This window comes from Neovison vison, chromosome 13 (genome assembly GCF_020171115.1).
Source record: "Neovison vison isolate M4711 chromosome 13, ASM_NN_V1, whole genome shotgun sequence".
In the NCBI taxonomy this organism is placed as follows: domain Eukaryota; kingdom Metazoa; phylum Chordata; class Mammalia; order Carnivora; family Mustelidae; genus Neogale; species Neogale vison.
Genome location: NC_058103.1, coordinates 77,651,745 through 77,672,051, shown reverse-complemented (window position 1 = coordinate 77,672,051; position 20,307 = coordinate 77,651,745). Strand labels below are relative to the sequence as shown.

At 41.6% G+C, this 20,307-nt stretch overlaps 1 protein-coding gene across 1 annotated transcript in view; it reads right to left on the bottom strand.

Moving 5' to 3' along the window:
• USP50 (ubiquitin specific peptidase 50) overlaps window positions 1-17,851 on the bottom strand; it is a 34,095-nt gene extending 16,244 nt beyond the window's left edge. Inside the window, exons 1-6 of the mRNA XM_044230106.1 lie at window positions 17,799-17,851; window positions 16,100-16,294; window positions 15,644-15,839; window positions 13,069-13,278; window positions 11,157-11,299; window positions 7,631-7,763 (exon numbers count right to left, since the gene is read on the bottom strand). Coding sequence (XP_044086041.1) covers window positions 7,631-7,763; window positions 11,157-11,299; window positions 13,069-13,278; window positions 15,644-15,839; window positions 16,100-16,294; window positions 17,799-17,851 — 930 coding nt within the window. The remainder of the gene's footprint in view (window positions 1-7,630; window positions 7,764-11,156; window positions 11,300-13,068; window positions 13,279-15,643; window positions 15,840-16,099; window positions 16,295-17,798) is intronic.
• Window positions 17,852-20,307: the final 2,456 nt, after the last annotated feature.

Sequence of the window (20,307 nt, the reverse complement as noted above, 5' to 3'; positions counted from 1 at the left end):
GACCTGAGCCAAAGGCAAAGGCTTAACCATCTGAGCCACCCAATGGGGACAACGTGAAAGTTTCCTCCTAAGGTCAGGAACAAGACAAGAATGTCGGTTCTCAGTTTTATTCAACATAGTAAAGTTCTAGCCACAGAAATTAGACAATATAAGGAAATAAAAGTCATCCAAATTTGTAAGGAAGAAGTAAAATCCTATTTGCAGATGACATGTAGAAAACCCTAAAGACTCCACTCAAAAAACTACTAGAACTGATAAATGATTTCAGTAAAGTTGCAGGATATAAACATCAATGTACAGAAATTTGCTGCATTCTTGTACACTAATAACGAGGCAAAATAAAGTGAAATTAAGAAAACAATTCCAGGGGTGCCTGGGTGGCTCAGTGGGTTAAAGCCTCTGCCTTTGGCTCTGGTCATGATCCCAGGGTCCTGGGATAGCGCCCCATATCGGGCTTTCTGCTTGGCAGGGAGCCTGCTTCCTCCTCTCTCTGCCTGCCTCCCTGCTTACTTGTGATCTCTGTCTGTCAAATAAATAAATAAAATCTTAAAAAAAAAAAAAAAGAAAGAAAACAATTCCATTTACAACTACACCAGAACTATAAAATACCTAGGAATAAACTTAACCAAAGGGGTGAAAGACCAGTACTCTGAAAACTATAAAACACTGATGAAAGATGGAAAGAACAAATATTGTTAGAATCTCTATGCTACCTAGAACAATCTATACATTCAATGCAACCCCTATCAAAATACCAACTTTCTTTCACAGAACTAGAAGAAATAATCCTAAAATTTGTATGGAACCAGAAAAGACCATGAATAGCCAAAGGAATGTTGAATAAGAAAACCAAAGTTGGTGGCCTCACAATTCCAGACTTCAAGCTCCGTTAGAAAGCTCTGATCATCAAGACAGTATGCTACTGGCACAAAAACAGACACCTAAATCAACAGAACAGAATAGAGAACCCAGAAATGGATCCTCATCTCTATGGTCAACTAATCTTTGAAAAAACAGTAAAGAATATCTAATGGAAAAAAGAGTCTCTTCAACAAGCGGTGTTGGGAAAATTGGACAGCCAGAGGCAGAAGAATAAAACTGGACCATTTCCTTACACCCAAAAATAGACTCAAATGGATGAAAGACCTCATTGTGAGACAGGAATCCACCAAAATCCTAGAGAACACGGGCAGCAAGCTCTGTGACTTTGGCCGCAATGGCTTCTTGCTGGACACATCTCCAAAGGAAAGTATACAAAGGTTTAAAATGAACTACTAGGGGTGCACCTGGGTGGCTTCGGCTTGGGTCATGATCCCAGGGTCCTGGGACCAAGCCCCACATGGGGCTCTCTGCTCAGCAAGGAACCTGCTTCCTCCTCCTCTCTCTCTCTCTCTCTCTCTGCCTGCCTTTCTGCCTACTTGTGATCTCTCTCTGTCAAATAAATAAATCTTAAAAAAAAAAGTTTATTTAAAATGAACTACTAGGACTTCATCAAGATAAAAAGCTTTTGCATAGTGAAGGCAATAGTCAACAAAACCAAAAGACAACCAACACAATGGGAAAAGATATTTGCAAATGACATATCAGATGAAGGGCTAGTATCCAAAATCTGTGAAGAACTTACAAACTCAACACCTGAAGAATAATCCAATCAAGAATTGGGCAGAAGACATGAACAGACATTTCTGCAAAGAAGACATTCAGATGGCCAACAGACACATGAAAAAGTGCTCAACATCACTCAGCATCATGGAAATACAAATCAAAAGCACAAAGAGATACCAGCTCACACCAGTCAGAATTAAAATTAACAAGTCAGGAAACAACAGATGTTGGCGAGGATGCAAAGAAAGGGGAGCCCTCCTACACTGCTGGTGGGAATGCAAGCTGGTGGAGCTGCTCTGGAAAACAGCATGCAGGTTCCTCAAAAAGTTGAAAATAGAACTGCCCTACAACCCAGCAATTGCACGATCAGGGATTTACCCCAAAGATACAAATGTAGTTAAATGAAAGGGGGCCTGCACCTCAAGGTTTATAGCAGTAATGTCCACAATAGCTAACTGTGGGAAGAGCCCAGATGTCCACTGATAGATGAATGGATAAAGAAGATGCAGTACACACACACACACACACACACACACACAATGGAATACTACTCTGGCATCAAAAAATGAAATTTTGCCATTTGCAATGACATGGATGGAACTAGAGGGTATCAGGCTAAGCAAAATGAGACTTAAAGAATTATCACATGATCTCACTCATATGAGGAATTTAAGAAACAAAACAGAGGAATATAGGGGAAGAGAAAAAGAGACAAAACAAGATGAAACCAGAGAGGGAGATAAACCGTAAAAAACTTTTTTTTTTAAACTCTTAATCATAGGAAACAAAATGAAGGTTGCTGGAGGGCTGAGGTAGAGGGGTTGGAGTAACTGGATGACGGACATTAAGGTGGTACGTGATGTAAAGAGCATAGGTATTATATAAGACTGATGAATCACTGATCTCTACCTCTGAAAGTAATAATACATTATGTGTTAATTAATTGAATTTAAATAAAAAAAATTTTAAGTGACCAAATAGTATTTATCCCAGCAAGGAAAATATAGTAAAATTAGAAAATCTGTAAATGTAATTGACCATATTAACAGATTATAAAGATTTCAGGAAAACCAAAGCATCTCAATTGTTGTGGGGAAAAAGTTTAATAAAATTCAATGCCTTTACAAACATGCACAAAACTATTAGCAAAACCAGAGCAAAAGGAAAAATCCATACCCTGATAAAGTGTAGCTACTAAAAACTACAGCATCATTCATGATTGTTCGCTATAAAATGTACAAAGATTTCAACACATTTCTTTCAACCAACAGTTAGTCAAACAAAAAAAAAAAACGGTTGAGAAAGCTTTGAGTAACACAAATTTAACTTCCAAGACATAAGGAAGTTGGCGCCTAATAAACAGACAAACACAAGCCTCAACAGATATAAAAGAATTGGATTCATACAGATCATAATCTTTTAACACAATAAAACTAATGCATAAGAGATATGTAATACAAAGATAATATGGTTCAGGGAGAAGAGCAGGCCAGGTGTTACAGGTGAATTGACAGCTCATCTAGAATGCTGGTAACGGATGATTATTACCCTCTCTACTTTGTATTCAAGGGTTCTATAATTTAAAATGTGGTCAGCAGTGAAAGTATTATCCAGAGAAACTTTTGAGTTTAAGGCTTCTATATGAAAGAAGAGAGTGAATGTTAATGAACCAAGTTCCCAATTAAAAACAGTAAGAAAGAGAATGAACCTAAGTGGAAATATATAATAAAATTAGATTAATGAACCAGAAAACAAAGATATAATAAGGAGGATCAAAAATCAAAAGTTGGTCCTTTGAAAAGGCTTCAACAATATAGATAATAAGATCAATCAAGAAAAAATACAAAACAATATTAAGTACATGAAATTAGAAATGAAAAAAGTACAGATATCTACACATGCAGCAGAAATTTAAAAATTTTTTAATACCCAAAAAAAGTTATGCCAGAAAACTGAACACTCGGATGAAATGGACAAATACACAGGAAATTATAACTTACCAAACCGATGGAAGAAGAAAATACAAAGCCTGTATAGACCTACAAGCATTAAAGAAATTATACCAGGAGTTAACAATCACCCCTCAAAGGGGAATGCATGCCCAGAGGCGTTTACAGATGAGTTCTATCAATTCGTAAAGAAACTTACCATAGCCTCATACACAAACTTCTCTAACTCGGGAGGTTAGAGGAGCTTTTCTTCCTTTCGTAGAGAAGTTTGTGTATAAGGCTATGATAAGTTTCTAGACAAAGGGTATAAGGAAGAAAAGCAGAGATGAAGCTCATTCGAGAGACTATTGCAAAAATCTTAAAGTGTGGTAAACCAAATCAAGCAAAATACATCTCAGATAATAATGACCAAATAGTATTTATCCCAGCAGCGCAAGGGTATCAAAAATAAAGGGTAGATAAGTTGGAACATCTATAAATATAATTCAACATATTAACAGAATTAAAATGGGTTCAGGAGGGCCATTTCTCAGTTGTTGTAGAGACACAGATTTAATAAAATCACCACCTTTACAAACACGCACAAAAAGTGTTAGCAAAATCAAAATAGAAGGAAGTATCAATTACCTGACAAAGTACAGCTACTAAAACACGGCAAGCATTATTCTTGATTATTCCCTTTAAAAAAACAAGAAAAAAGGGATACTCACCCGAGACAGCGACGGTAGAATCCTGGGCTCACCTCTACCCAGGAACACACCAAAACCCAGCACCGCTTGCATCCATGAGACCCACAAGGCTATAGCGAGCTATCGCGGCTCTTAAAGGGTTCAAACTCGCTTGTCCCAGGGTGCAACACAGAGGCAGCCAATTGCGGCATTAGGTGAATGTGGCTCATTTGCTAATTTTAAAGCCCTGGCCTGAAAGGCAGGCATCTAATGCAGCACACATGGAGAGTCCTGCTGGCCAGCGGGAGCCATCTTCAAGACGACCTCCCTGCCCTCCCCGCTCCATGCTCCAGAGTGCTGATGTTTCCCAGAGTGGAGCTTTAACCCGTGTCTGGTGCCCTGGTGTTTGTGAATGCCAACCAAGGGATTCTCTATAACTGCCTGGCTCTGGTGGGCACGGCGGCTTGTGTTCCTGGGTCCTGCAGGATTAGAACCATCAGAGACAGTTCCTGGCCGGCTACCACCCCCAGGGCACTGGACAGACAGATGGGCAGAATAATAAGATACACGCCCAGTCTTTCTGTGAAAGAGGCCTATTTGCTTCTCCTGGGGCTTCATGAAGCCTGAGGAGAAGGCTTTAGGTTTGGCACACAACTAGGGTCCAGCAGAGGTGCCGTCCAGGCCCTGAGCTGGTAGATGCCATCTTTGTGTTCTCCCTCTGCCTTGCTACCACTTACTGCTGTCTCTCAGGAGGGAGCTTCTACATTCATCTGGGGCCCTGATTTCCCCAACTGTTGCCCAAGGAACACCTCCAGATTGTCCGGCCTTTGGTGGCCAGCAAGCCTTTATGCATGTGGTCCCACAGAACTGTAGGTATGTATTGTCATACTTTAAAAGCTGCTCTCCGAGGGTCTGGCTTCCAGTATGCCTAAATCTAGCTGCTGACCAGGATCCTCCCCTTTGGGACATTTAACACTGTCAACTACTGGGAACCATCAAAAATCAAATAGGCTGCTTGGATAATCACAAATAGTTGAAAGACAAAAGCTAGGGCATGGTTGAACAGTAAGGTTCCTGCGCTGTATACAGCCATTTCTTCAAGGCTACAGGAGGTGGCCGTTGCTTCTATTGTACAGAAACCAACACAGGAAATTAAGCAAAATAAAAGAGAAATATGTCTTAGAAGAACAAGATAACCCCAGAAAAGACCTTAATGAAACAGAGGTAAGTAATTTACCTTATTAAGAGTTTAAAGTATCGGTCATAAAAATGCTCACCAAACTCAGGAACTGAATGAATGAATACAGTGAGAACTTCAACAGACAGAAAATAGAAGAAAGTAGGAAACAGAAATCATAGAGGTGAAGAACACCGTAACTGAACTGAAAAATACAGGAGGGGTTCAGCAGTGACTAGCTGAGGCAGAAAAAAAGGGTCAGTTAACTTAAAGACAGGGCAGTGGAATTCACCCAGTCAGAGCAACAACAACAAAAATAAATGAAATTTTAAAATGAAGAGAGCTAAGGGACTTACGGCATAACACTGAACAGACTAACATTTGCATGATAGGGGTTCCAGAAGGAAGAGGGAGATAAAGGGGAAGAAAACTTATTTGAAGAAATAATGACTGAAAAATTTTCTAACTTGGGGAAAGAAACAGACAATCCAGGTCCAGAGATTTCCAAAGAGACCCATACCAACACACATTATAATTAAAATGTCAAAAGTGGGGACACCTGGATGGCTCAGTTGGTCAAAAGTCCTACTCTTGATTTCAGCTCAGGTCCTGATCTCAGTGTCCTGAGCCCCACGTTGGGTCTGTACTATATTGGTGCTGGACATTGAGCCTGCTTAAGATTCTCTTATTCCTGGGCACCTGGGTGGCTCAGTGGGTTAAGCTTCTGCCTTCAGCTCAGGTCATGATCTCAGGGTCCTGGGTTCTAGCCCCACTTCGGGCTCTCTGCTCAGCAGGGAGCCTGCTTCCCCCTCTCTCTGCCTGCCTCTCTGTCTACTTGTGATCTCTCTGTCAAATAAGTTTTTTAAAAAATTCTCTTACTCCCTCTCCCTCTGTTCCTCCCCACCTCAAAAAAAAATTAAATTATTAAATTAAATTAAAGGTCAAAAGTGAAAGATAAGGAGAGAATCTTAAAAACAGCATGAGAAAACAGCTTGTTGTGTACAAGGAACCCCAATAAGATTATCAGATGATGATTTTCCATCATCATCTGGCAGTTGATTCTAAATTCTAAATCTATTTCTCTTTTGAAACCAATTTTTGGCCCCTCAGTTAATAATTTAAAAACACTAGAAAGATCATAAATTTATAGGAGGCTTGGGGTGACTCTTTTTACAAATGTCTATCTTCTCATGATGTAGATAATTACATACTTATTTTTTTGACAAATTCAACTTCCTGTCTCTTGGATTTTCTTAAAGAAGAAACATGTAATGAGAAATGTAAACAGTGAAATACAAGGGGGCAGCTCCTTTTGGAATCCACAGTAGAGTCTATATTTGATATGACAGAGAAGAGGACATCACTTTAGATCTCCAGGAGGGAAGTGAGAGAAGGAAAAGCTCCTATGAGGTCAAGATAAATGAGAAAGAGGGGGAATGTCAAGGCTTGAAATAAAAAGAAAAAAAAAAAAAAGAAGGATTATTTTTTAAAGGTTGAAGTTATGGTTCTGAGATGTGAAAGAGGTTAAAGAGCAGGACTAACATTTTATAATGTGTTAATTCAATAGGCAAATGAGACTTGGGTGCATCAGAGGACCCTGGGGAATACTGTGCACCATCTGCTGTGCACCCCACTGGACCTCCAGGTTCTAAAGACTGTTAACACTGTGATCCCGAACAGAAACCTGGAGAATGGCTTGGGGCTTGGGGCTGTTTGACGTTGTGGGAAGTTCTTGGTGATTTGGTCTGAATTATACTCCATGCTTTCTTTCCTTCAGGGAATCCTCAATAGTGATGGTTGACTTAGAGCCAAAGGGGACCCCCTCCCCAACCCAGCCAGAGTTTCCTTAGGACTGGAAGCACACAGGCAGTGACTCTGGGACTATTCTGCGTGGAGAGGCAGGGGGCTTTGGCCATAGAATGGCTCACGAATATTCAACATAAAGCTATCCATACTAACTTCTGCTGCCCCCACAGCCCAACTTGCAAATGCCCCAGATCTGAAATAGCCAGTGAGTGGAGGGAAAGTAACAAAGCTGTGGACAGAACATTTTATTCTTTCATTATTCTACTGTGTGAAGTCAACACAGAAAGTTCCAGGCTATATATTTTGCTTTAAAAAAGAGAATATAGGAGAAGCGAGGGAAAGGTGAGAGTAGATGTTCAAGTAGATAATGCTTCGATTTTCTTTAAATTTATGCTTGTTTATGTTTTAAATAGTATTTTACTTACCACCACTGCACAGAGGTTATATTTCGGGTGTTTCCGAAAAACTGGACAAATGTAAGGGGTAAGGTCCAAGTTAGTGAGTGGGTAATGAATATCTGTTCTCAGTTTCCTTTTCATTGTACCCAGAATGTCAAATCTGGAGAGAGAATAAATGTGCAAAATATAAAGTAAGTTTGTAAATCATTTGTAAATGAAGTCTACATACCTTGGTAAATTCCAACTACAGTTAGAAGTAATTTCTTGGAAAGCTAATTTGGCACAGACCTGTACATACATTTCTTTCTTTTCTATGTGTATTTATAATGGGCAACTCCACAGTGTCACCTGAAATGAAACTGTGCCTGGGCTGTGAGTCCAGGGGTGAGACGGTGCAGAGTCCAGCACAAAAGAAGACAGGGACAAAGCCAGGCTTGGCATCAGGGAGTAGGAATCAAATTGACTGACTCAGTTTTTAACACGTTGTTTTCTCAGCAGTGTCCTGTTTCCCAGCTCTGAGGTTTCAATATATCTTTAATAAGATAAAATTTTCTGAAAATCTTGTCACATTCTCCATTTGCTATATAGATCAACAGCTCCCAAATATGAACTCATAGTAGACTCCCTGGAGCTTTTTAAAAAATAAATTTCGGTGGCACTTGGGTGACTCAGTCAGCTAAGCATCCAACTCAGGGTTGGCACAGCTCATGATCTCAGGGTTGGGGGGTGGAGCCCCACATTGCACCCTGAGCTGGGCATGGAACCTACCTAAATGCTCACTCGCTGTCTCTCTCTCTTTCCCTCTGCCCCTCCCCCCTCTAAATAAGTAGGGAAGTAAGTAAATAAGTAAGTAAATAAATAAAGTTTCTTTTGGAAAAATGACTGAATGGCTGATTTAGGTCTAGTGCAGGGAAATTAGTGTGTGAATCTGAGACAGTCTCATGCCAAAAAGCAAGAAAACTTGTTTGCAAAAACTAAGGGAATACCATCTGACCCAGCAATCCCATGCCTATGCATCACAGCAAAAGAAATGAAGACTTACACCCACATAAAAACCTATATGCTAACGTTTACCGCAGCTGTGTTCATACCATCTATAAGTTGGAATCAACCCAAATGTTCATCAACTGATGAACGGATAAACAATTATGATATAAGGGGTGCCTGGCTGGCTTCGTTGGTACAGCATGTGACTCCTGATGTCAGGGTCACGAGTTCAAGCCCCACACTGGGCGTGAAGACTACTGAATTTAAAAAAAAAAGTGTGATACATTCACAAAAGGGAATTCTACACAGCAATAAAAAGAAAGAAGCACTAACTTCTGCCATTAATGAATTAATCTCAGAAACACTATGGTAAGTGAAAGAAGTTTAAATCAAAAAAGAGAGAGAGAGAGAGAGAAGTAAACCACACAAACATATGCTATAACATAGGGCATTCTGGAAAAGGTAAAACTATAGAGATGGAAATCAGATCAGACTTTTCCAGGGGCTGAGGGTGGGAGAAAGGGTGGATTATGAAAAAACATGAAAAACTTTTTGGGGTGATGGACATAGTCTGTATGTTGGCTCTGATGGTTACAGGACTGCATAGATTTGTTACAGTTCACAGAACTGTATGCCTAAGAAGGATACATTTTATACTTGCATTTATACTTTAATAAACATATACTAACTGATGGGCTCAGAGGAACAGACCTGAAGGAATTCCCACAGGCCAGTTTTGAACAATTTAAACATTAAGAATGATGATAGTATTGGATATTAAGCCCATTAAGTTTAAAAATATCTGAGAGTCCAGAGTCACACTGATTACAGAGGGGAAATTATACCTTTCCGAATGATGGGATCTTAAAGTCACTACCTTAACTCAGGGTCAAACTTAACATCACCAGTAGTGAGACAAACTTTTACAATGTGCCTCCTGATATAATGTGGTGACAAATACAGAACATCCCCCCCAAATGGATTCTTGCTACAAAAATGAAAAAGTTTTGGAAGCAGGGGTAATTTTTGCACAATATTGTGAATGTAATGAATGCCAATGAATTATGCACTTAAAATGGCTGCGGGCTTGAAAATGGCAGGAAAGGGTCACAACACAAAGAACTTTGGCAGCCTGTGACTGGAAAGGGAAGGCATCAGATTCTTCTCTAGAACCTCTAGAGAGGAATGCAGCCCTACAGAGACTTTGAGTTTAGCCTTGTGAGACCCATGTTAGACTTCTAACTACCAAAAAATAACTTATACAACTCATCCAAAAAACAAATAATCCCAGGGCCCTGGCTGGCTCAGTCAGTAAAGCGTGGGACTCTTGGTCTCAGGGTACAGTTTACTTAAAAAGAAACAAACCAAAACAAAACCCAATTAGAAAAGGGCAGAGGATCTGAATAAACATTTCTCCAAAGAAGACATCCAGATGGCCAACAGACACATGAAAAGATGCTCAGCATCACTCATCAAGGAAATGCAAATCAAAACCACAGTAACCCCTGTCACTACCCCTGTCAGAACGGTTAAAATTTAAAAAGATAAGAAATAACAAGTATTGGTGAAGATGCGGAGAAAAACCCTCGTGCACCATTGGTGGGAATGCAAACTAGAGCAGTCACTGGGGAAAACTGTATGGAGTTTCCTCAAAAAATTAAAAATAGAATTACCATATGAACCAGTAATTCCACTACTGGGTATTTACTCAAAGAAAACAAAAACACTAATTCAAAAACATGTATGTACCCCTATATTTATTGCAGCATTATTTACAGTAGCCAAGATATGGAAGCAACGTAAGTGTCTATGAATAGATGAACGACTAAAGACAATGTGGTGTATATATACAGTGGAATATTACCCAACCATAAAAAAGAATGAAATTTTGTCATTTGCAACACGATGGATCTAAAGGGTGTAAATCTAAGTAAAATCAGTCAGAGAAAGACAAATACCATATAATTTCCACCCCATGTGGAATTTAAGATACAAAACAAATGAACAAAGGACGAACACATACACCCACAAAAACAGATTCAAATACAAAACTAATGGTTACCAGAGGAGGGGAAGGGAGCGGATAGGTGAAACAGGTGAGGGGGATTAGGAGCACACTTATCGTGATGGGCACCGAGTAAAGTATAGAATTGCTGAATCACTATTGTACACCAGAAACTAATATAACACTGTTCGAGTTCAATAAAAAAAGTTAAAATGGCAGATTTTATGTTACATACATTTTATCACAGATTTTTAAAAATTAGTGTAATAAACTGAATTCCACTGAATTATACACTTTATTTATTTTTGTTTATTTGAGAGAGAGAGAGCATGAACAAGCTGTAGGGGCAGAGGGAGAGAGCATCTCAAGCACTCAGAGCCTAACACAGGGCTCGATCTCATGATCCTGAGATCACAGCCTGAGCCAAAATCAACAGTCGGACACTTAACCGACTGAGCCACCCAGGCACCCCTGAATTATACACTTTAAATGGGTGAACTGCATGATATGTGATATTTTGCTAAAGGCTTAAAAAATCTCACAAAATGCCAAAATCCATACCTTTTTAAGTGAAAGATAATTATTTTTGGTGCCTTGGAGATACTGGCTCTTACAGCTGTTTCTTGCTTGGTTTCACAGAAGGAACAGTGAATTTGGTTATTCCAGGCCAGTGTGTCTTGCTGAAAAAAACACTGAAGACAGTCCTGTAGAGGAAAAACAAATTTGGTGACTAATTGGATCAAGGACAGCTTGGGTTCTCTGTTTACAACTTTGCAACAGCTGTGGAAAAGTGATCCTCAGCGCTTTCCTCAAAGTCAACATACCCAGGAGGTCCCAGCATCACAAGCGGCAGCCTGCACAGCTGTAAAGTCTACCTGATGAAGGAGCGGCTTCTCTCTCCCTCAGTTACTGAAATGGATCCAAGTGCCCATCTCACTTCCAATCTCTGGGTCAGCATTATAATCTTTCTGGTTTATTTCAGAATAATACTGACGGTGCAGTTTCCACTAACCAAGTCAGGCAGCTGTTTTATGTTATGCGTCTCATCACAGAAGCGATCCAGAGACTGAAAAATGACCATATGCAGTGTTTTGGGGGGTGGCCCGTAATGAAGACAGTGGAATGGACAGAATTTGATCCTGTGTGCACGGGAGCTACCCTGAGTGTAGCCAGACCCCAGCTCTGCCAGCCACTAACCTAACGAGGACGATGAGCGCAGATCATGTGTTCAGTATACATGTTAGTCTCTTGGGAATTCGTTTCCAGTCATCTTTAACAATTTATTCTGAGAACAAAGCCCACTTCTAAATAAGTAGTAGGATTCTGTTCTCCAGTTCTGGTATGTGAAAACTTTTCGCAGATGTGCTTTCATAATTTAGGTAGAAAAATCAAATGGGTATTATTCTGCAAGGAAACTTACTGCTCTCTGCCTTCCACAACCACTCCAATTTACAGATTAATCTTAGGTATGACGGTGAATAAAATTCAAGAGGTAAATTCCCCATATGCACCAAGCCATCTCAGTAGACTGAATAAAGCCCACCTGTCATTTCACTTTTACAGTGAGGCTATTTCAATGAGCACATTTAGAAATACCACCGATTTCTAGGAATGCAAGCTGGTGCAGCCACTCTGGAAAACAATATGGAGGTTCCTCAAAAAGTTGAAAATACAGCTACCCTAGTACCCAGCAAAGATACAAATTTACTGGGTATTTACCCCAAAGATACAAATGTAGTGATCCGAAGGGTCATGTTCACCCACATGTTGATAGCAACAATGTCCACAATAGCCAAACTATGGAAAGAACCTAGATGTCCATCAACAGATGAATGGATAAAGATGATGTGATAAATACACACAGACACAGACACAGACACACACACACACACATATACATACACAATGGAATTATATTCAGCCATCAAAATATGAAATCAAGCTATTTGCAATAATATGGGTGGTACTAGAGGGTGTTATGCTAAGTGAAGTCAGTTAGAGAAAGACAATTATCATATGATCTCGCTGATAGGAGGAATTTGAGAAACAAAACAGAGGATTGTGGGGGAAGGGAGGGAAAAATGAAACAAGATGAAACCAGAGAGGGAGACGAACCATAAGAGACTCTTAATCTCAGGAAACAAACTGAGGGTTGCTAGAGGGGAAGGGGCCTGGGCGGGATGGGGTGGCTGGGTGACGGACATTGGGGAGGGTATGTGTTGTGGTGAGCACTGTGTATTGTGTAAGACTGACGAATCACAGACCTGTACCCCCAGGGCAAATAATACATGTTAATTTTAAAGACTTGGAAAAAAAAAAAAGGATTACAACCAAATTCACAGTCACTTTCGGCTGTAAATGTTGTCCTCATGGGCTTCCAATTTGCTTTAAGTGACAAAGCAGCACCCTCATAATACACAGTGTGGGGAACAGCCGTGAGAGGGAGCATCCAGGAGCAAGAATCACTCCCTACCTGAAGAGAGCACTCGTATTCAGATGGAATGGGGAGAGAGAGGACGGTGAAGACTTCATTCTTGTAGGTGCAGCTCTCACACTTCAAACACATGAAGCTGTAGTTGAGCTGCCCTTCAAACAGCTGTGTGATGATGGAGGACTCACTGGTAATAACCTTCCTGCAGCACCTTGGAATAGACCCTTTCTCGGATGATCTTCTCCGATGGTACTGAATCAAGGAACAAATTAGCCCCGAATCAACTCTTGGTTATCAAAAAAAGCTTTTGATGGAATGACTTGACATTTTTTCCTATCAGGATGATACAACGCTACCAGAAACCAGTTAGTTTTGGATTTAGACGATACATAGAGTCAGATCCTCTTAAGGATACATGTTAGGTGGGGCGCCTGGGTGACTCAGTAGGGTAAGCCTATGACTCCTGCTTTCAGCTCAGGTCACGATCTCAGGGTTGTGAGATCCAGCCCTGTGTGGAGCCCCAGTGGGGTCCCACAGTGGGCTCTGCATGGGGAAAAAAAAAAAAATCCACACTCAGCAGGGAGTCTGAAGCAGTCTGCTTCAGATTCTCTCTCTGCCCCTCCCCCCACAATGCTGTCTCTCTAAATAAATAAATCTTTCTTAAAAAGGTATATATTGGGGTGCCTTGGTGGCTCAGTGGGTTAATGCCTCTGCCTTCAGCTCAGGTCATGATCCCAGGGTCCTGGGATCAAGCCCCACATCGGGCTCTCTGCTCCTTGGGGAGACTGCTTCCTCCTCTCTCCCTCTGCCTGCCTCTCTGCCTACTTGTGATCTCTGTCTGTTAAGCAAATAAATAAAATCTTTTTAAAAAAATGGTATATAATGGGGGCACCTGGCTGGCTCAGTCGTTAAAGCATCTACCTTCAGCTCAGGTCATGGTCCCAGGGTTCTGGGATTGAGCCCCGCATCGGGCTCCCTGCTCGGCAGGAAACTTGCTTCTCCCTCTCCCAGTCCCCCTGCTTGTGTTCCCTCTCTTCTGTGCCTGTCAAATAAATACATAAAACCTTTTAAAAAGGTATATATTAGGTTTGATTTCTGATAATTCAATTATTTTCCTCCTTCAGTGAAGCGGAGGATGATGACATGCTAACCTGTGAAAACACATATCCGAGCCCCAGAAGCCTCCAGCCTGTGATAACGTGGCACCGGCTCCTAGAGGCAGTTCTTCCTGGGAAGAGGCTGAGTAGGGTTCTGAGCTAGCTTTCGGTCATGCAGACCGGTGGAGGAGTGAAATGGAGGAAACTGTCCTCCTTCCAGCCCCTTCAGATTTGCCCTCTTTTACTTTTATTGTTAGAAAACACTTTTTTAAAAGAGCAAATCTTGAATTCTTAAGGCAGTCCAAGTTAGCCTTGCGGACTGATTTGAACTTCATTCACATTGAAGGGTACCATTTCCGGGAGCGTAGCCTGACTTCTCAGTGTCTGAACGGCCTCACTAGAAGGTCCATTTGGAAGACACGTTAGCCCACAGCCAGCTCTGCTTTGAGCCATGCACACTGTCCCCCCCCCCCCTTTGCCTTGCTGTTTTCATCAGGCTCTGCTGCCGAGGTCTTCCACCTGATGGTCCTCTGATGCCCCTAATTCCAGCTCTGGTCTTGGGAGTGAGAATGCTGTTTATTTATTGGCTGCAGATGAGGACCTACGTGTTTTTGCTGATCACCACCCTACCCTTTGGCTAAAAAAAAAAAAAAGTGCTACCTTGAGTATCTTAGTAGCAGTAAAAATGAAAAATGGAACTGAGGATTGCAGATGAGAATGATTAATGGTTATCGTTTGTGATCTTTTGCCAAAGCATTTCCTGGATGGGAAGTATGAGGTAAGCTAACATCAGCACAAGGACACTGCATAAAACCAAGGACCTATCTTTGGAGGATATGTGACTCAGATCAAGGCTGAAGGCAATGAGTCTTACAAAGAAGAGTAAAACCCTTCGTAACTGGCCAGCTCATGTTTTATTAAATAGTGATACATCCTGATCGGTGAAGAACTCCAGTTTGGAATGTTTGGCATGAAGATGAAACTTTGCAGTTTGGGTGTCTCCTTTGATACCCAGCTTCATATTTTCTTGGGTTTGTATTTACCAAGAACATGTATTGTAAAGCTCTGTATGTTATATTGCATATTGTATATTGTAAAGCTCTGTATATCTCATGAGGAATATATTTTTTTAAAATGAGATTTTCACTTCAAAAAAAAAAACTAGTCTGTGCAGATGTTATTTGCAAAGGGAACAGATTGGTGGTTCCCACACCTGTTGATTACTGGAAACACCATGTGAGCTTTCCCAAGGGACAGCCCAAGACATTCTAATTCAGTAACACTGAGTGAGGGGCTTAGGATGTGTGTCGTAAAACTCTTCCCAGGTGATTCGGATGATTATTTGGTAAACACAGACCAATTCAAATATTAACTTGAATGTGCCCTGCAGTACTCCAGGACCTGTGCTTGGCAGAGAGGGGCAGGACATGTTGACAGGACAGATGAAAGAACAAAAAAACGAAAGTTGCTGACAGAGCTGAAGGGTCCCTCTTATTTCAAAGGCCATTAATTCTACATACCTTTTTCAGGGCTTCATGAAGTTCATTCAGGACATAAATCAAGAATTCCTGAGCATCTTGCTGTGTCTTCTTCATAAATGCTGGGTAGAGGTTGCCAAGAGCTGACCGAAATATTTCCGGTGAGACACATTCCGAGTCTCCAAGCCACATGTCTGTCATCACATAGGCAAAAGCGGTGGCAACCTCACTGCACTCCCTTGGAAGAGGGACAGAAAATGTTTCCAGCTGATTCAATGACAGGAAGGCACCTAAAAACTCAAGCATGCGGCATCAGACCAAAAAAAATTCCTTTCTTGGTTGAATTTCCCGCGTCATTACTCACCCCAGCAATGGTCTTCAGCCCCTCTGGGGCTCTTGGTTAGCCCTGAGTAGGGGCTTCAGAGGTCTCCCTCTCTAACCTCACCTTGGGGGAGCAGGGAGTGGGGGCTGGGTGGCAGGGAACACAAATGGTCTTACTTTTGAAGAGCAGTAATGTACTTTCCCGAGAGAAAGTATTCCACCAGCGGCGAAATGCTGCCAAGACACTGTAAGATGGTGTTCATGTAGCATGTGTTGCCCAAGTTCCGCAGGCCGGTCACTCCCTGGAAATGGGGCTGGTTCTCCTCGGCCTCGTTCACAGCGCAGTTATCATAATGATCTGTGCACTCTGCACTGTGGGGCGCCATGTGGGAGGAAAGGAAAGCATCTTGAAGGACCAAAATATGTACCCGTGATCGTAAGGACCTCTCAAGCCCATGCCTCCTATAGTTCTCAGCGAGACTTCTGTTGAAGACATTCCTGACCAGGGACAGAATGTCAAACCTGAGTCTAAAATCCCATCACTTATTCTGGAACTCTGAACAGTGCCAGCGGCTGAAGAAGCAGAAGTAAAAATCTCTTCCTGAAACCACAGCCAGAGGACAGAAAATAGTGGCCTTTCAGAGACCTAGAATTGTTTGGCTAAAAATGCAGAATTTCCCTCTAAATACTAAATTATTGGGGCACCTGGGTGGCTCGGTCATCTTGATTTCAATTCAGGTCATTGTCTCAGGGTTGTGAGAGTGAGCCCCCTGTGGGGCTCTGCACTCAGCAAGGACCCTGCTTCTCCCTCCCCCTCGGTCCCTCCCCCTGCTCACCCATACGCTCTCTGCCTCGCTCTAAAATAAATAAATAAATCTTAAATAAATCAATACCAAAGTATTTCTTTTTTTTTTCTGGGCAAGTAATTTAATTATTATTAGTAGTAACAAAAATAGCAATAGATAGTAGTTAATAATAACAAGAGCTATTATGGATGGATTTTGCATTTTCCCATTTAATTCTTTCCACAGATTTATGGGGTGTGTATATTTGTTTTTAAATCCTGTTTTACAGAGCAGATACCACATTTAAATAATTTAGTCATTTGCCTAGAATATATATATATTATGTGTGGTGGTATGTGGAGAGAAGGAATATCCACCTACCTACCTATTGAGTTACTTGGATTTATGTATTGTACATTAACACTGTGTGTGTGTGTGTACACATACATATATATGGCATATATACATATTGAGAACATACGCACATCCTAAGAGCATAAATACATCTAGTAAGAAGGTGCAGATTACGTAGTTAATAAACAGAAACCTAAACCCATTTTTGACCAAGTGACTGATGTAGGATGTCCTCAACAGGAAGCTATGGAGTTAGAGAGTTCTTTGTAGGGGCCAGCCCTGTGCAGAGAGAATGCCAGAGGCTCCCAGGGGTGGCCTCCTCTGTCCACACACAGCTTCCTTTTGTCCTTTAGCTATTGCCCAAGGCAGCCTGGCATCCTTTATGACTTTTCTTCCCATGTGCAGGATCTAAAACTGGGTCTCCATGAGACTGTTACCTCACCTCAGCACCTTTATTTAAAATTCTGCCAGTTTGAAATGTGTCCGCTATTACCAGATGGTCATTTTCATGTTTGTTTTCTGATGTCTTCAGAGGTCCTGCACGGTCCCTTGTTAGGGGTGTCTATTGCCTAAATATCAGAGAGCATTTTCCCTTCCTCTTGGGGGACCTCCATGGGGTCAAACCTGAGGAAACCCTTCCAAATGCAGCATGTACCCCCTGACTCCTTCGACATGGCATTTTGCGCGGCTCCCCACCCCCCGAGTTCTTGAGAAAGCTATAGTAGAGAGTGGCTCACAGGACGTAGTAGATGCCGAAGTCATCTGCAGGGAGGGGCCGCCGTGAAGTCATTGTAGTGAGACCACGGTGAACTTTCACTTCTACTCAGGTGCTGCATCGAATCCTTTTAACTTCATTTCTCCAAGCCTGTTACTTTGGCTCTTTTTGTTTGTAATCAACAATGTATGTGTTTCTCTCCCCTTGCAGGAGCTGCAGACTGATTTCTCTCTGTACTCTGGTACCTTCCAAGTTGGATTTCCCATGCATCATAATAATTTCCATTCACCCTCAAGATTCTAGCATGTTGCCATGAGAGACCATTACTCAGATGCTTACAAACTTAAAAGTATTAGATATAGGGGCGCCTGGGTGGTTCAGTTAGTTAGCGTCCAGCTCTTGGCTTCAGACCTGAAGGGGCACCTGAGTGGCTCGGCTGGCTGAGCATCTGGTCGAGGTCATGATCTCAGGGTTGTGAGATCGAGTTCTGCATCGGGCTCTGTGCTAGTGTGAAGGCTGCTTGTGGTTCTCTCTCTCCCTCTCCCCTCCCGCTCTCTCTCTCTCTCTCTCAAAAAGAAATAAACAAACAAACAAATAAAATTTAAAAGCTGAAGAAACAGGACAATTACATATAGTGCCCAATGCTGAGTAGGATCCTGGATCAGGAAAAAAATTGCTGTAAAAGGACATTATTGGGACAATTGATAAAATCTAAATAGGATTATATAGGAATAGTTTTGTACCAGTTTGAATCCTGTGAAAAATGTTTAAGAGATTTATTTATTTATTTGACACAGAGAGAGAGAGAGAACACACTAGTCGGGGGGGCAAAGGGAGAGAGAGAAGCAGACTCCCCACTGAGCAGGGAGCACGATGAGGGGTTCGATCCCAGGACCCTGAGATTATAAGCCGAGCTGAAGGCAGATGCTTAACCGACTGAGCCACCCAGGCGCCCCAAATCTTCTGAAATTTATATGATGGTATATATGAAAGAGAATGTCTTTGTTCTTAGGAAATATACACTGAAGGATTTAGGGCTAAAAGGACCTGATATATGCAAACTGCTCTGAAATGGTTCAGGGAAACACACAGAGACATAGATGCACATAAAGAAAGGAGAGAAGGGGATAAAGTGATAAAACAAAGATGAAGCAAATACAGCCTGATGTCAGCAATGGGTGAATCTGGGTGAAGGTATAGGAGTTCTTTGTGTGACTCTTGCAGTTCTTCTCTACGTCTGAAATTATCTCAAACTACAGAGTTCAAAGAAACAAGAATGTAGTAAGTATCATTTTTGTATGGATTTATCTCCAAGATATATTACTGGTCAGTCAGAAAAGCAAGGTTCTGAGAGAGTCTCTCTATAGCAGTCATCCCATTTATCTCCAAATGCTTTATGTCAGACTGCACAGAGACATGAAGAACGATCATTCTTTGCTGCCTGTATAAGGGATCCTGGCAACTAGAGGTGCTGAGTCTTACAGCTATTTTGTATTTGTGGTCTATTTACAAAGAGGTTTCATGAAGTCACCTCAGTGGTGATTCTGCAGGACTTAAATCCTGTCACCTTGCTCCTCCTTTGGTCAGTGAACTTCTTCCAAATACTTCAGTTTCTCATCAATGGAGTCTTGTTAAAATTTCATTTTATGATTGATACTTACAGGTAAAAACACAACTCATATTCATATGTTGACACTATTATATCCAGGGGCCTTTCAAAACTCGAAGTCTAATTTTTATATAGGTTCTTTGGATTTTCTACAAACATTCAAGTCATCAGCCAAAAAAAACAAAAACAAAAACAGTCTTCTTTTTTCCTTTCCAATCTTTATGTTTTTTATTTCTTACCCTTTGAACTAGCTAGCATCTCCGGTAAAATGCCGAATAGAAGTGGGGATAGTAGTCACCCTTAGCTCACTCTTGAACTAAGAGGGAAGGCTTTGAATAATTCACCAGTAAGTATGAATGAAGGCATAGTTTTGTTGTTGTTCTTTAGAGGGGGAGAGGCACAGAGAAAGTGAGAGGGGGGAGGGGCAGAGAGAGAGTAGGGAGGGGTGCAGAAAGAGAGAGAATCTTTCTTTTTTTTTTTTTTTTTAAAGATTTTATTTATTTGACAGAGAGAAATCACAAGTAGGCAGAGAGGCAGGCAGAGAGAGAAGAGAAAGCAGGCTCCCCGTGGAGCGGGGAGAGCCCGACGCGGGGCTCGATCCCCATGACCCGAGCCGAAGGCAGAGGCCTTAACCCACTGAGCCACCCAGGCAGAGGGGCAGGCAGAGAGAGAGAGAGAGAGAGAGAGGAGGAAGTAGGCTCCCTGCTCAGCAGGGAACCCGATGCAGGGCTCAATCCCAGGACCCTGGAATCATGACCTGAGCTGAAGGCAGAGGCTTTAACCCACTGAGCCACCCAGGTGCCCCAAGAGAGAGAATCTTAAGCATGCTCCACACCCAGCACGAGGCCTGATGTGGCCCTTGATCTCAAGACCGTAAGATCACGACCTGAGCGGAAATCAAGAGTTGGACACTTAACCAACT